This window comes from Stegodyphus dumicola, chromosome 2, assembly GCF_044657685.1.
Source record: "Stegodyphus dumicola isolate Sdum_Otavi_A_Nest chromosome 2, ASM4465768v1".
Lineage (NCBI taxonomy): Eukaryota > Metazoa > Arthropoda > Arachnida > Araneae > Eresidae > Stegodyphus > Stegodyphus dumicola.
The window spans coordinates 216,238,290-216,251,598 of record NC_140769.1 but is presented as its reverse complement, the minus strand read 5'-3'; the positions used below and the strand labels follow the sequence as shown (position 1 = coordinate 216,251,598).

Genomic DNA, 13,309 nt, shown 5'->3' with positions numbered 1-13,309 from the left:
AAGAAATAATACGGATGGCCCCTTTTGGGGAAGTAGAAGTCCTTTTGGGAACCTTAGTAGAGGAAAGCCTCTACTAAGGTTTTTAAGTCAGGATAAGAAAATAAGAAATTAATCTATACTAACTAAAACAGACTTAACCAAAGCTAGACTATTAAGCTATTATAAATATATAACAGAGCTGGCCCTCAATTTAATCTAGCTGGCGATTATCAATAGGCACGTACAATATGGCCGAGCGTAATAGATTCAAGAACAAAATAGCCAGAAGGCAAACACATGCCACTAAGGACTCCTAAGCACTTACTCTTTGAAGTAAGTGGAACTTCCTTTAAATACTACTTCTAACTCATTTTCATTCAATGTGATTCTAAAATTCATTCTGGTAGGGAGTTGTAAGTGAGAAACAAGAATTGAAAGGAAAAGGTTTCAAAATTAAAAATAACTGTTATAAAATTAATATACACCTTACAACATTTTTCCTTTTGCTTACTCATTAATGAGACTTTGTAATATAGAATTATAACCCTGACCCCCCCTTTTAAAATTATGACCCCTCCATAAAATTCCCACAATGTATCTTAGTACTGTATTGTTTTAGTCAGAAAAATATAATGACACAAAAACAGATTATTACATTATTTATTTCAAATAAGTGTGGTAAGAATACATTTTTAAAGCAAAATATAATGTTATTAACATACTGTAATTAATTTGAATATCGGTTTTTCATAAAATGGAAATGACAAAATGCGTGAACTGATGAATTTATTGACTATTAATGAGATCTAAGCTTATACTAAACCTCTAAGCCTTTTTGAAATAGTATTTATTGTACCACAATAAAATACTAATTTATAATTAATCTAATTAATCTAAAGTGAATTTTAAACAGGATTGTTATTTGGATAGTCTCAGCCTATCTCTTACCAGAGTAATAATTTCATCTCAGCCTAGCTCTTCAGAATTGTTTAACGCAGATGGCAAATCAAAGCCATTATTCATGACAGTTTAGTTCTATAACAAACCTCATAATGCAAAAAAAAAAAAAAAAAAAAAAAAAAAAAAAAAACTAATGCAAAACAAAACTCCACACTCAAACAGGCCTGATTTAATATAACTGTGACAAAAGCTATGTAACTCATTTGATGTTATCATCATCAACATTAAAATTATTATTGGATTATTGGCTGACCAATCATTTTATATGTTTCGCTATGACATACAGGTAGCAATCGAGGAAGAGTGCAATCTACGAGTATCACAGTAATCATTAAATGATATCAGCAGAGGTAATTATAGCTAATCGCATCTTACACATTTTGGTCAGAGATGGTTACCTTGGAGTTTCTTTTAACTATTTCCTCTTTTATTCAATCATAACTGAAAATTTTTAAATATTTTTTTAAATCAGCATTCATTATAATGCTTTGCTATTTTCTGTCATTATCGTTCATTTTTTTTTTTTTTTTTTTTTTTTGTATACCCCTGACTACCCCCAGGTGTATACATACCGCAGATTGGAGAGTGCTACTACAGAAATTATCCCAATCAAACCCTTATATTAGAAAACTTTTAAATTTCTCAGTTTATTAGGCAATTTTAGGCTGCTTAAACTGACAGATAAATTGAAAGATTTTATATTTTGCTGAATGCCAGCATTCTGAAAGCCCAAAGCAATTTCTTTCTTTTTTGGAACCATTAAAATATAGCCTTATAATTCTAACTTAACCAGACTGTACAATGTTTGATGCAAGTTCTCTTGCAATTAATTTTTGTTGGCACCATTACAAAAAAATTATGTGCACTAAAAGTTAAACTATTCAAAAAGTTCAGAAAATGCTGAATGCATGTGAAAATCCATATAATCAAGTGATTAAATATACAGTCAAACGTCGTTAATCCGGACTCGTCGGGACTTCGGCGATTCCGGATTATAGATCATCAGTTTAAATCTGGTAAGATGGCATGCAGAAATTAAAAAAATAAAAATATGAAACCATAATTTATGAAATAAAGAACAATAATGATTTAAAGGGTATCAAAATTTACAAAAAAAAAAAAGCTTAATATTTATTTGTTTACTTTATTAAACATTTCTTTCAATGTAAGTTGTTTCGTTTTCAATAACCTCTGTGTCACTTTCTTCTTTATTGGAAGCAAATTATAATGACGAGGAATTTGATTTATATCATGTCAAAGACAGAGTACATCGAGATGAAATACTACATTTAGTAAGGAATTATAAGCCAAATAAAATAAAAACATCTGCCCTGAAGATAAGGATAGTGCTGACATATTAACTTCCAATTCATTGCGCGCCGTGGCGTTTCCCCCCTGCCGCAGAGCAGCGTGAAATTGATAAACAGATTTCGGAATGGTTAGAGAAACGAAGGAGGATATGTCTTTATCCATTTTTTGCAGCAATTCCACTTTTTGTTTAATGGATTTCAAAACATACTTTCGCTTTGTAGATCCTTTACATATTACTAAATATATATCGGAAATTCTATTTGACATAATCGAAAGTTCAAGCTTACTTTTATAAAAATGCTCTAAACAGTCTGCAAAAAATAATAAGTCGGATCCAATTCGAAGATTAAGGAACAATGCAATCTGCAACATTAACTGAATTAGATAATTTTAGCTTAGCTTATACCATCCGTTATACATTAAACGAGCAAGCGTAAACGTATTATGCACATGCGCACACGCATATTTGCAGCCGTAAAGGTCTTACGCACATGCGTCAACGCGACGCATGTGCAGAAAGTTTGTAGCTTTGAGGTTCAGATTATGGGTGTCCGAATTAACGACTTTTGACTGTACATATATAATAGAATTCACATTAGAAAAGCCAAATGAATGGAAAAAATTTCTGATCTAAAATTATAAAAACAATCATCTTGTTCGGTACAAGCTTGAATATCAAAAACTTACATTTAATATTACACAAGACCTCAAACAAAATGCATTTCAGACAAACAAAATGCCTCAAATATGAAACAATATTTCATAGGCCTTAAAACATGAGAGTTGGCTAAGATGTTACCAAGCATTTTGCACCAATCATTCTGGCAGAAATTTACAGCAGCAGACTGTTCTTTAGCTAGTTAGATAATAAAGACACAAATTACAAATACAGCATATAAAAAATTCAAATTGCTTATCATAATTTTTCACACTACATTACCGTTGTTTATCCACTTTCAAATAGAGTTACATACCGAGCCTTGTTTGATGGTAATTTTAAAAATATTCCACTGTATTCTGTAATTTTAAAAATATTCCACTGCATGCTATCTTATAAAAAGCAGGCTCCCAAATATTAATTAAAAAAAAAAGGGTGAAGGGAAAGAAACTCCTTCTTTTTAAAAATTAAATTGGTTTATCATGAAATAAATCAGGTTTACATAGAACTATGGTGAAGTTTTTATGATAGTTTTCTGATGTTGGGCTTATCAATTACTGTCACTAAATCACATTGTTTGATGATTGTGCTAATACTATAATGAGCTCTATCATGGTTCTAAGAATCACTCACTAATTTTGGAGGGAACATTTCTTTCCTAAAATTCTAAAATATTCCACTTGAGTTTTCCAATTAGTTGAATGGTGAATACTTGGGCTTTTACTGAACCTTAAATATACTTCGTCAAATGATCATTTTAAGGCACAGAACTGATTCTACACATAATACAAGGATGTCTGAAAAAGAAATCCAAAGGTTTATTGCTTAATGAAATAAGTTCTTCAATAACTAATTATTTTTGAAACTTTGAAATTACAAAAGGTTTATACAAATGGACAATATTTTCTTTTAATATCTTTTATATTTATTGTATCAGATAATGCAAACGTAAGCTATATGCTCTGAAACAAATGAAAAGTTAACAATGATATCAGGGAATTTGGGATGTAATAATCCCATCACAGAATTTTCAGACTAAAAAGGACTGACAGAATTTAAGTAAAGAAATAATCATTTCATTCTCCTCACACAGACATGTGCAATTTTTATTTTACGGCATTTCTTATTTCAAAGCTAGCTAAAGAAGAAATTTTATCTCATGACAGTCCACAAATCAATGACTTAAATTATTAAGAAATCAAACAATATTCCAGTTGATATGCATGCTAATGCATAAAAACATTCATGAATTAACACACATTTAGCCTTGCTTATCAACTCTAAGCATGGCTTGATTTTGAGGACAGAATAGTTGATTACTACGTTTAAACCTGTAAATCTACTTTTGTAAACATTTTTGAAATCCCTACTCTTTTTACATTTGTTAAGAATTAGTCTTTAATGAGTTTTCTTACTGCTTTAAAAATGACATAATTATTTAAAGATTTCTTCAATATCCTCTTATTACATAACAAACTGCATAAATTTCAAAAACTTTCATTTGTAATTATTTTAATGAATTTATTCAATTCAATTGCTATGATTTAGTCACTGAAATCATAGTAAGTTAATAAACAGATTCACTATGCAATCTAGATTAATAAATATAGTTAAACATTTCATAATTCTTTTTTTTTTTTTCGAAACTGTTAACAAATTCAAAGTGCCAATTTAATGGAATGCCAACACTTGAATATTATATTATTTGAAAGATTATTATAAGCAATATATATGTATATATGGCTATACACATACTTATATGATAATTTTTAGTTTAAAATCAAAACTGTTTTACAATCATGTTGCAGTTTACAAAAAAAGGAAGGATCTGGCTGCAATTAATTTCATGCAACTTAGTAGATTCCATACTTTATGAACCCATTAACATTCTAATCAATTATAAGCAATATTCTTATAAAAAATAATCAATTTAAAACAACATTCCAATCAATAATAAAGTATCCTTACTTAGAATAATGTGGTGTATGAGATATTTTCCAAAAAAACATCCACTTATGATAGCAACTACCCACAGAATGACTTTTAACACACACCAGCTCCACTGTGGAGGATACTTTGTAGCGACAAAGGAAAAAACATTGCCGACAACTGGTATTTCACTTTCAGTATGACTGTGTGAAACAGGATCTTCTGCAAACACCAAGAAATTGCAAAATATGACGAAGTAAGACACAAAGAGGCGAGAATAAGGATGCTGAAAATAATACCTGCAAGAAAAGAACACAATTAAAGTATTGGATAATAAATGTACTTTTATTCAGTACATTCAGAAAAAACACATGCAGTACACACACATACAGTCTGACATATAGAATCGTCAGGATGTTTGAAGTCCGGATTTCTGAAATATCCAATTTTGATCAGTTTAAATCTAGTAAGATGACATGTAGCAATTATTAAATTAAAAATCTGAATATACGCACATACATACAAATGTGCATACACACATACTTTTCTGAATCCCGTCCCAATAACGGAAGAGTATCAAAAAATGTCAATGTTAACATTTTATTTTATTAAGAAGCATTTTTTTCAACATAAGTTGTTTAAGCAATTTCGTTTTATATGTCAATACTTTTTCTCATAGATATGTTGTTTTATATGTCGATACTTTTCCTCATTTCATGCTCAGTTACAAAATTTTCACTAAGTCCTGTAATGGCCATGCCCAAAATTTTCACTAAATTGTCAAATGGAAATTCATCTTTACATTTTCAATAACATCTTTACAATTTTCTTCACAATTAAGAGCAGTATTTTCTGGACTTAAAATCATACTACAAATTTTATCAGCCATTAACTGATGACAAGTAGGGCATTATCATCATTAAGACAATTTAATCTACATATTTTTTCACATATCTAATTAGTCAGAAAATTTTGCAGTTCTTTTCTGTCAAAGACACTGACCACTTTTTTGCTCAGTGTATTTCCTAAGTGCTAGGCATCACTCAGGACTTAAAAGAGAAGGGCTAGCTCATAGGGCTTTTTCCCCTTAAACAGGAAGTGAGAAGTGATGACATAGTCATGCTGACACTGTGGAGATGCAATTCACAACATAGAAACTAGCATTTTAAATCTGAAGAAGCAGCATTTAAAATGAACCACATGAAAAATAGCTATAATTTGGAAGAGACAATGTTATTGCTGTATGCATGTTGTAATGCACATTAAAAAATTTAATAGTACTTACTCAATTTTAAAATAGTAGATAAAATGTGTTACTCTTTACATAAAGTTCACCTTTTTTTTCTTTTTTCTTTTTTTTTTTTTTTTTCAAATGCACGTTTATTAATAATCATTTCTTTATCTGTATGCTAACTAATAGAATTCTACTACTGCTTCTAAGGTAACTATAATAACATCTATTTAAAATTAATCAAAAAACAACCTTTGATTGACATAATTTTACACATACATGGCAAATGTGCTGTTAATCTAAGGTTATAACAGAGGGCCATGTAAACTTTACGTTTATCAAAGTAAATTTAATTAAAATAAAAACACTACATAGAAGAATTACATGTCAAAAGTAATATAAAGATATTTACACTTGGATAAGAGGAAAAGTTATTTCCAAGCAAAAATCTGTCAAAAAATTTAACTAACAGTTGAGATGTTAGATGTTTCAAAACTTTTTTGACTGTTGCCATTTACCATTAGGTTATAGACTCCCTCTTGGGCTCTGATGACGTCTCGACGAAGAATCCGCATGATATTTCACATTCATCTCTATGAGGCGTAAACCGGGAATCTTTTTATGACCAGTTTGGAGGCTTCTTCAATGTATTAATTATGCTTTAAAATGTGCATTTTGATCACTGTCATAATATCTTTCATACAACTTCTCTTTGTCCCACTTAACCACTTGAATTATGATTTCTACAAAACATCAATGAATCAAGATGATTGGTCTAAAACTGAACAGAATCAGGATGTTTCTTCAAAAAATCAATGAATCGAGATGATTTGTCTAAATCTTCACTGAATCGGAATGATCCATTCAACATGGAATCAGGATGATTCCCTAAAACTACTATACAACTATAGCTACTCTATAATTATAGTTACTATACATAATCATAGCTATTCTGCTATACAACTACGAGTCACAAAAGGCACACAGAGTGAATCCTAGTAAACTTTACACTGTGAAAAAATCCTCTTACATATCAATTATTGTGATGCTGTATTTTGCAATTCATTACTGACCTCATATAGTTCCAGATAAGCTGATAGAACTTGAAACACTGATAATGCATATAAAATATATTGGATAATTATTTTATCAGCTTTTATTTTAATAGCTATAATTATTTTATTACCTAGATATCTCAAAGATTAAAGTGGATTAGATTTATTAAGGCACTGCTTGAACTCCATTCCAATTTTAATTAAAAGCGCCTTAAAGAACGAAACTGAAAACATCACCATCCATTCTTCCCTGATAAGCTACTTCTTAAAAAGGACTTCCAGACAGTTAATTTACATGCCATCACTCCATGAAATAAAGTGTAACCATGAACAATCATTCCTTGGCTAAGATCCAAATCATAATTTCATAGCTTGACAATCAACCTTCAAGAACTACTAAAAAGCCTGAAAATACTTCTAAGAATGATCCGATAGGAACTAAACTGTATTACTTAGATTATGACAAAGGATACAAGGGTCTAAGGACAGTGATGCCCTTGTGAAGGATTTTATCAGGGAAACTTACTCATATCCATATTATGCTTGGATAAAACCATAAAAACTCCCACGCAGCAAGCCCTGGCTTGAATTACCAGGGTTCAATAATTCAGCTTGAGTGCTGGTATGTGATAAAACAGAAAAATTAGAATAAAATGCAATTAAACTGTTAAAAGGACATAGAAAACTTACCTAAAATCTTTCTCTATATAGACAGCAGTAGCTTGATGTTCAGAGTCTCCAATTGAATTACGAGAGTAATAATCGGTTTCAGAATAAGTTCCATCTTTTTCCTTTAGTTTCTCAGGAGGTAATGGGCTAACAACCAACCTAGCTTCATGTTTGTATTTTGGTGTTTTTGGTGTATATAGGTGGTGATTGGGAGGAAGGCGTGGAGATGTGTAATGCCTGTTCCAGCTATCTGCAATTTGTTCATTTTTGGAACTAATAAATGCTTGACAATATCGTTCCTCAAGCACAGAAGCACACGATCTTTCGACTGTCTGTTGTGGCGATTGTGGACGATTAACAACTGGTGGCTGTGATACAGGTGCAGGTGCTTCAGTAAGACTAGTTGACAAAGAACTTTTGGCACTATCATCAATGTACTTAATGTCCTCTAGATGAACTTCTAAAGCTGATTCTGATGGATGAATCTGACCTTCTTCAGACACAATAGCATTCTTTACAAGCTCTGCTGTATTAGATATTCCATCTTCTGCTTCAGATTTGCTCTTGGAGCTTGCCAAAACATTATCACACTTGGCACGAGATTTTCTAGATTGTTTGTGTCCACTCCATGGCCTAGAAAATTCACTTTGTGCTCCGAATTGAGTGGTAGAGCCTTCATATTCCTTGCGTGAGCAACGTTCTTCAATACTTTGAATCACTTGAGCAGTTGTTTCTTCCCAAGCATTTCTGTCAATGTTCAACAAGGAATCGGCTGAATTGTCCTCTCCATCCATTGAATACAAGATACATGTTATATGAGGATCTCATTAGATGTCAAACTGACATGAGAAATAGAACTGATGTATCTGAATCAAGAATGGAAGTCCATTCACTGCCATCTTTATTTCCCAGACAAAAGGAATGTGGATGAAAGGATATCTCCCATATCCAATTAAACGTGCTTTAGTATTCTATAAATAAAAGACATAAAATGAAAATACTAAAATTAAAATATTTGAGAAATCTGGTAAATTTTATACATCATATAAAATTTGTTGAATTTAGAAATACAGTAAGCAATTTCAGATATGGATTCCATGACATGGACAAATTATTGGATTAAAAAAAATTAATTTTCATGAAAAGTATTTTATAAACAGTATTATTACTTCAAGTCAAAATTGATAATTATTTGAAAATGTGTATTTACATGTTATATTTCTTAAACTAATAATGGCAACACTTAATTAAGAATTATATTTTAAAATATCTGAAAGGCATCAATATTGATCTTTAAAACAATAACCTATTTGTCAGTAGACTTAATGCTATTTCTTTCCTTTCTACAAGTTTTTAATGAAAGTAAATAGAAATTGTAAGGTGGTCTATTTCATAGGCTGTCTTTGCTTTTCTTTTCCTAAATTATTACTTCAGTGAATTTTTTTAATTTATTTATTATTTATTAATTATGCTTAATTTTTACATTTAAATTGGTCAAAAAAGGACTTTACATCTCATAAAACTGCAGTTATTAGAACTCTCTTAAATGAAAAATAAGTATAATCAGAATAAAAATTTGCAAGCTTTATTCACAAAACTTCATTCCAGAACACAATGTCAAAAACGAAATCAAAAATGAAAGCATACCAAAAAAAAAAAGAAAGAAAAAAAAAAGAAACTGACATCAAGGACTCACAAATGGGAGAAAATGCTCTTTTAATAATAGTCAATAAAAAAACAAATCAATCAATTTCTGAAAATTTGGAAATACAGTAAAATGTCCAAGATCCAAACTCATCAAGATTTTGCCAATTCTGGATTTGGGATTTTTCCAGATATTACATCATCAATTTAAATCTAGTAAGATGACGTAGAAATTATAGAATTAAAAATATGAAATACAGATTTATGAAATAATGAACCATTTATGACCTTAAAGGGATCAAAATTTACCAAAAAAGCTCAATATTTATCAGTTTGCTTTATTAAATATTTCTTTCAATGCAAGTTATTTAAGTTGCTTTGCTTTTGTCTGTCATATCTTCATTTATTACCACTTCTTCACATTTCTTTGCAAATTTCATTTGGAGAATTTCATGTTTTGTTTGCTATATCCGAAAACTTTCCACCCCAATCGATACTTCTAAATAAACCTTCTAACTTCAAAAACACAATCGATCCTTCTAAATAATCTTATTATTCTGATAGTATGTTATATATAATACGTCCAATTATTTAAAATGGTCTATTCCACATCTAATTTTAACACGCAACCCCTGCATAAAAAAGTAAAACTGAATCTCATAATATTTTTTAAATGAAGACACTAATCATCATTACACTAAAATCATTTAATATTTGATTCCACATTGAAAATAAAAAATAAACAAATAAGGCCACAAAAATGCTCCTACCGGCATACTGTGTTAATCTACTAGGAAGCAGACCAAAGAATTGAGTTTATGGTAGTTTTAATTTGTACTTCATTCAAAGTCATTTTTCAGTAAATTAATGCATTCTACACAACGGATGGGCAAAGCAGAAAACTCTTTTTGCCATCCACTGTATAACATTCTCCATACATTGTAGACATTCTTCTCGCCGACATAAATTACTACTCCATTGTAACTTTCACAACAAAAGATCATATTGCCTAATACAAGATACAAATCTCTCCGTAAAAAAGGCTGACTTGACAGTTTTCGAACAGCAGTGCAAAACCGAACCACATATTCACATTTTGGACGTAAAAAGACTATTAAGGAAATATGAAATAAAACTTTCCCATTGCTAATGCATGAACATTTTTCCAGTTCTTTGGAAAGACTGTCAACAATGTATAATAACTGTACAAAGGTTTGTGTGCATGCATAGGTTTGAATAATTACTGAAATGTTGATAGTAAGAATATATAAGTTTTTAAGCCTGAATTCATGTCCTCCGAAGTGATTCTGGAAGTAAACCATTTATTGCCCTTTTTATTTTTTACTTTTTTCAAGCATTTGTTGCTTTATTGAACAATTTCTAGATTAGTTTATTTTTTCACAGTGGTTTATTGTTTAAGCAAACTCTTTTTATATTTTTTATTTTTATATTATCCCGCACTAGTTTGAATATGCATTGTATTTAATTTTTTTTTTTTTTTTCAATATCATCAGTTGTTGCAGCTTACAGCGCATAATACACCTGCCGCAGTAGAAAACCTGAATCACGTTCGTATCAAAGTATCACTAACCAAGGAGGTTAGAATAGAAGGAGGTAGGGTTCGCAGTTTCCTCCACTATCGGGGAATGAAACTCCGCCGAACAAGCGGCGTCTATGTTTGTGACTTCAAAACATTGCATTACGGCAGTGATATGTACGTGTTTCTAAGCTGTTCCGTGCATTTATTTTCCAGTAAAAATATGTTAAATTTATAATGAAATCCCTCGCTATTGTTGAATTTTTGTTTTAAAGTAATAAAGATGATATCCATAATTTACTATGTACACCAAATTATTAAGAAATAGTTCGAAATCTAAATGCATGCGCATAACATTAAAGCCTTTAAAAAATGATGTTTCTGCATATTTCACGGATTTGCTTAGGTTAGAAAATAAATCTTAATAAAATAAAACAGATTTATGTGAATTCATTGATTTCAGTTTATGCGCATTTCATATTTATTAATCTCAAAGAAACTGCCTTTAATTAAGTTGAATTACAGAAATACACCTATATAAGTTTTTGGATACATCTTTCCACATGTTCAATGGTGTAAATATTTTACTTAATTTTATCACTATACTGCCCAGAAATTTGTAAGTTTATGCAAAACATTTTTAACAACAGAACAGTTTATCTTAACTTAAAAAAATGAATAATAATTAATATATAAAGAAAAGCATTGCTTTATTTAACACCTTTACAATTAATAAAAATAGTAACAATTGATTTCTTACTTTTCATGAAAGTTATAGAACGAATTAACTAAAAGTTTCAAATTTTACAATTTAAATCCTACCATATAGCATTGTATCTTAAGGAACGAAGATACCAGCTATAAACAGAAACATTAAAATGTATTTAATATATTTTGATTATAGTTATATTAAATAACCTATTTTAAGTCCTTTTTTTTCACATCTGGAAAGAAAACCTCATGACATTGTGATACTTTTTGACATAGTTGTCATATTACATAAAAAAAGAAAATTAATACTTACGTGTGAAAAATAATGCCCGGAATTTTTTTTGAGAATCTATTTGTGCATCCATATGCAATACAAGCTGACATTCTTCAAAAAGTAAAGAAAAAAATGTTGCAATGACAGACTTCCTTGCACAAGTCACGGTGATAACAGGAAGATGGCCGCCAGGCTTCACCGTTTGAGTTGAACCTTCCCTCCTTCTATTCCAACCTCCTTATCACTAACATGCACGTGTCTGTCTGTCTCTACCTACATGTCTCCGATCGCGTATTTCCAAACCCTACCCCAATTTTCGAATTTTTGACGTCACGGAAATATCGACTAGTTTCACCTAGCAAGACGACGTACCCCACTTTTGACTACTACGGCGCGCTTTCGAAAGAATTGTGGTGCTGAACAGTGTGTTTACGTGCTAATTGTGAGATTTTTGCAATTTTAATTATTATGAGTGGGAATTTATGCAAAATCTTTAGTGAATGGTTATTGTTTATCGCCGTAGTGTATTTGAGGAAAGAGGAGAATAATTCATTGCTGATGTATACATTAACAGTATGAAAAATCTGGAAGGTGATACTCGGCAATAAATGTGCTGCATTTCATCGCAAAATTCAGCGACGCCAGTAAAACAAACGAAAGTGTTCGAAAAACTTATCCACATCTGAAGCCACTATACAAAAATTGTATGTGTGCCAATACAGCAAATTAAATTTTTAAAAAAAAATTGCAGAAAACTTCAGATCAAGGAATAAGAATTGCAGTGCCTCTATGTGCTTAAAAACTACGAAGCATTCTGCGGACTTTCGTGCCAAAATCAAGGTTGACAAATAGATTAATACATTTTATTGTTTCTTTTAGTGTATATATTTCAAAATTATTAAAATAACTTGAACAGTTGTTTAATTGCTTAAAACAGCAATAAAGTTCATTTATAAAGATATACAAGTATCTTCATAATTCATTGCTTTGGTGAACAACTGAAATTTACTAAATTACCTAACTTTATACATTAAATATCTTCGTAATGCTCTGTTTTATAAAAGCTTAACTACTAACTAAAAGCTTAGCTACTTACTATTCATTTGTTATACATTAAAATATTTTCTGATTTATTTACTAAATGCGTAATCAATCATCAGGATTATTAAATGTATTAAGAATTTCATACCTGCTTGTGCAGTGCGAATGCATGTTTGTGTAATGAACTTTGATTTTCATGAACGAAAAAGAAATACAATCTCCGAATAAGTACTTTTTTGTTTTCCAGTTCCTGTGTTTAGCTGTAAAAGTAAATTCACTTCAAGTATGTGTCTGTGTAATTTTGACGATG

The 13,309-nt window shown here is 30.3% G+C and overlaps 1 protein-coding gene across 1 annotated transcript in view; it reads right to left on the bottom strand.

Annotated features, from left to right (window-relative positions):
- The window catches only part of LOC118190784 (transmembrane protein 117-like), a 49,165-nt gene extending 38,191 nt beyond the window's left edge, over positions 1-10,974 (bottom strand). The window contains exons 1-3 of the mRNA XM_035361561.2: positions 10,207-10,974; positions 7,814-8,763; positions 4,877-5,136 (exon numbers count right to left, since the gene is read on the bottom strand). Coding sequence (XP_035217452.2) covers positions 4,877-5,136; positions 7,814-8,586 — 1,033 coding nt within the window. The 5' untranslated portion in view covers positions 8,587-8,763; positions 10,207-10,974. The remainder of the gene's footprint in view (positions 1-4,876; positions 5,137-7,813; positions 8,764-10,206) is intronic.
- Positions 10,975-13,309: the final 2,335 nt, after the last annotated feature.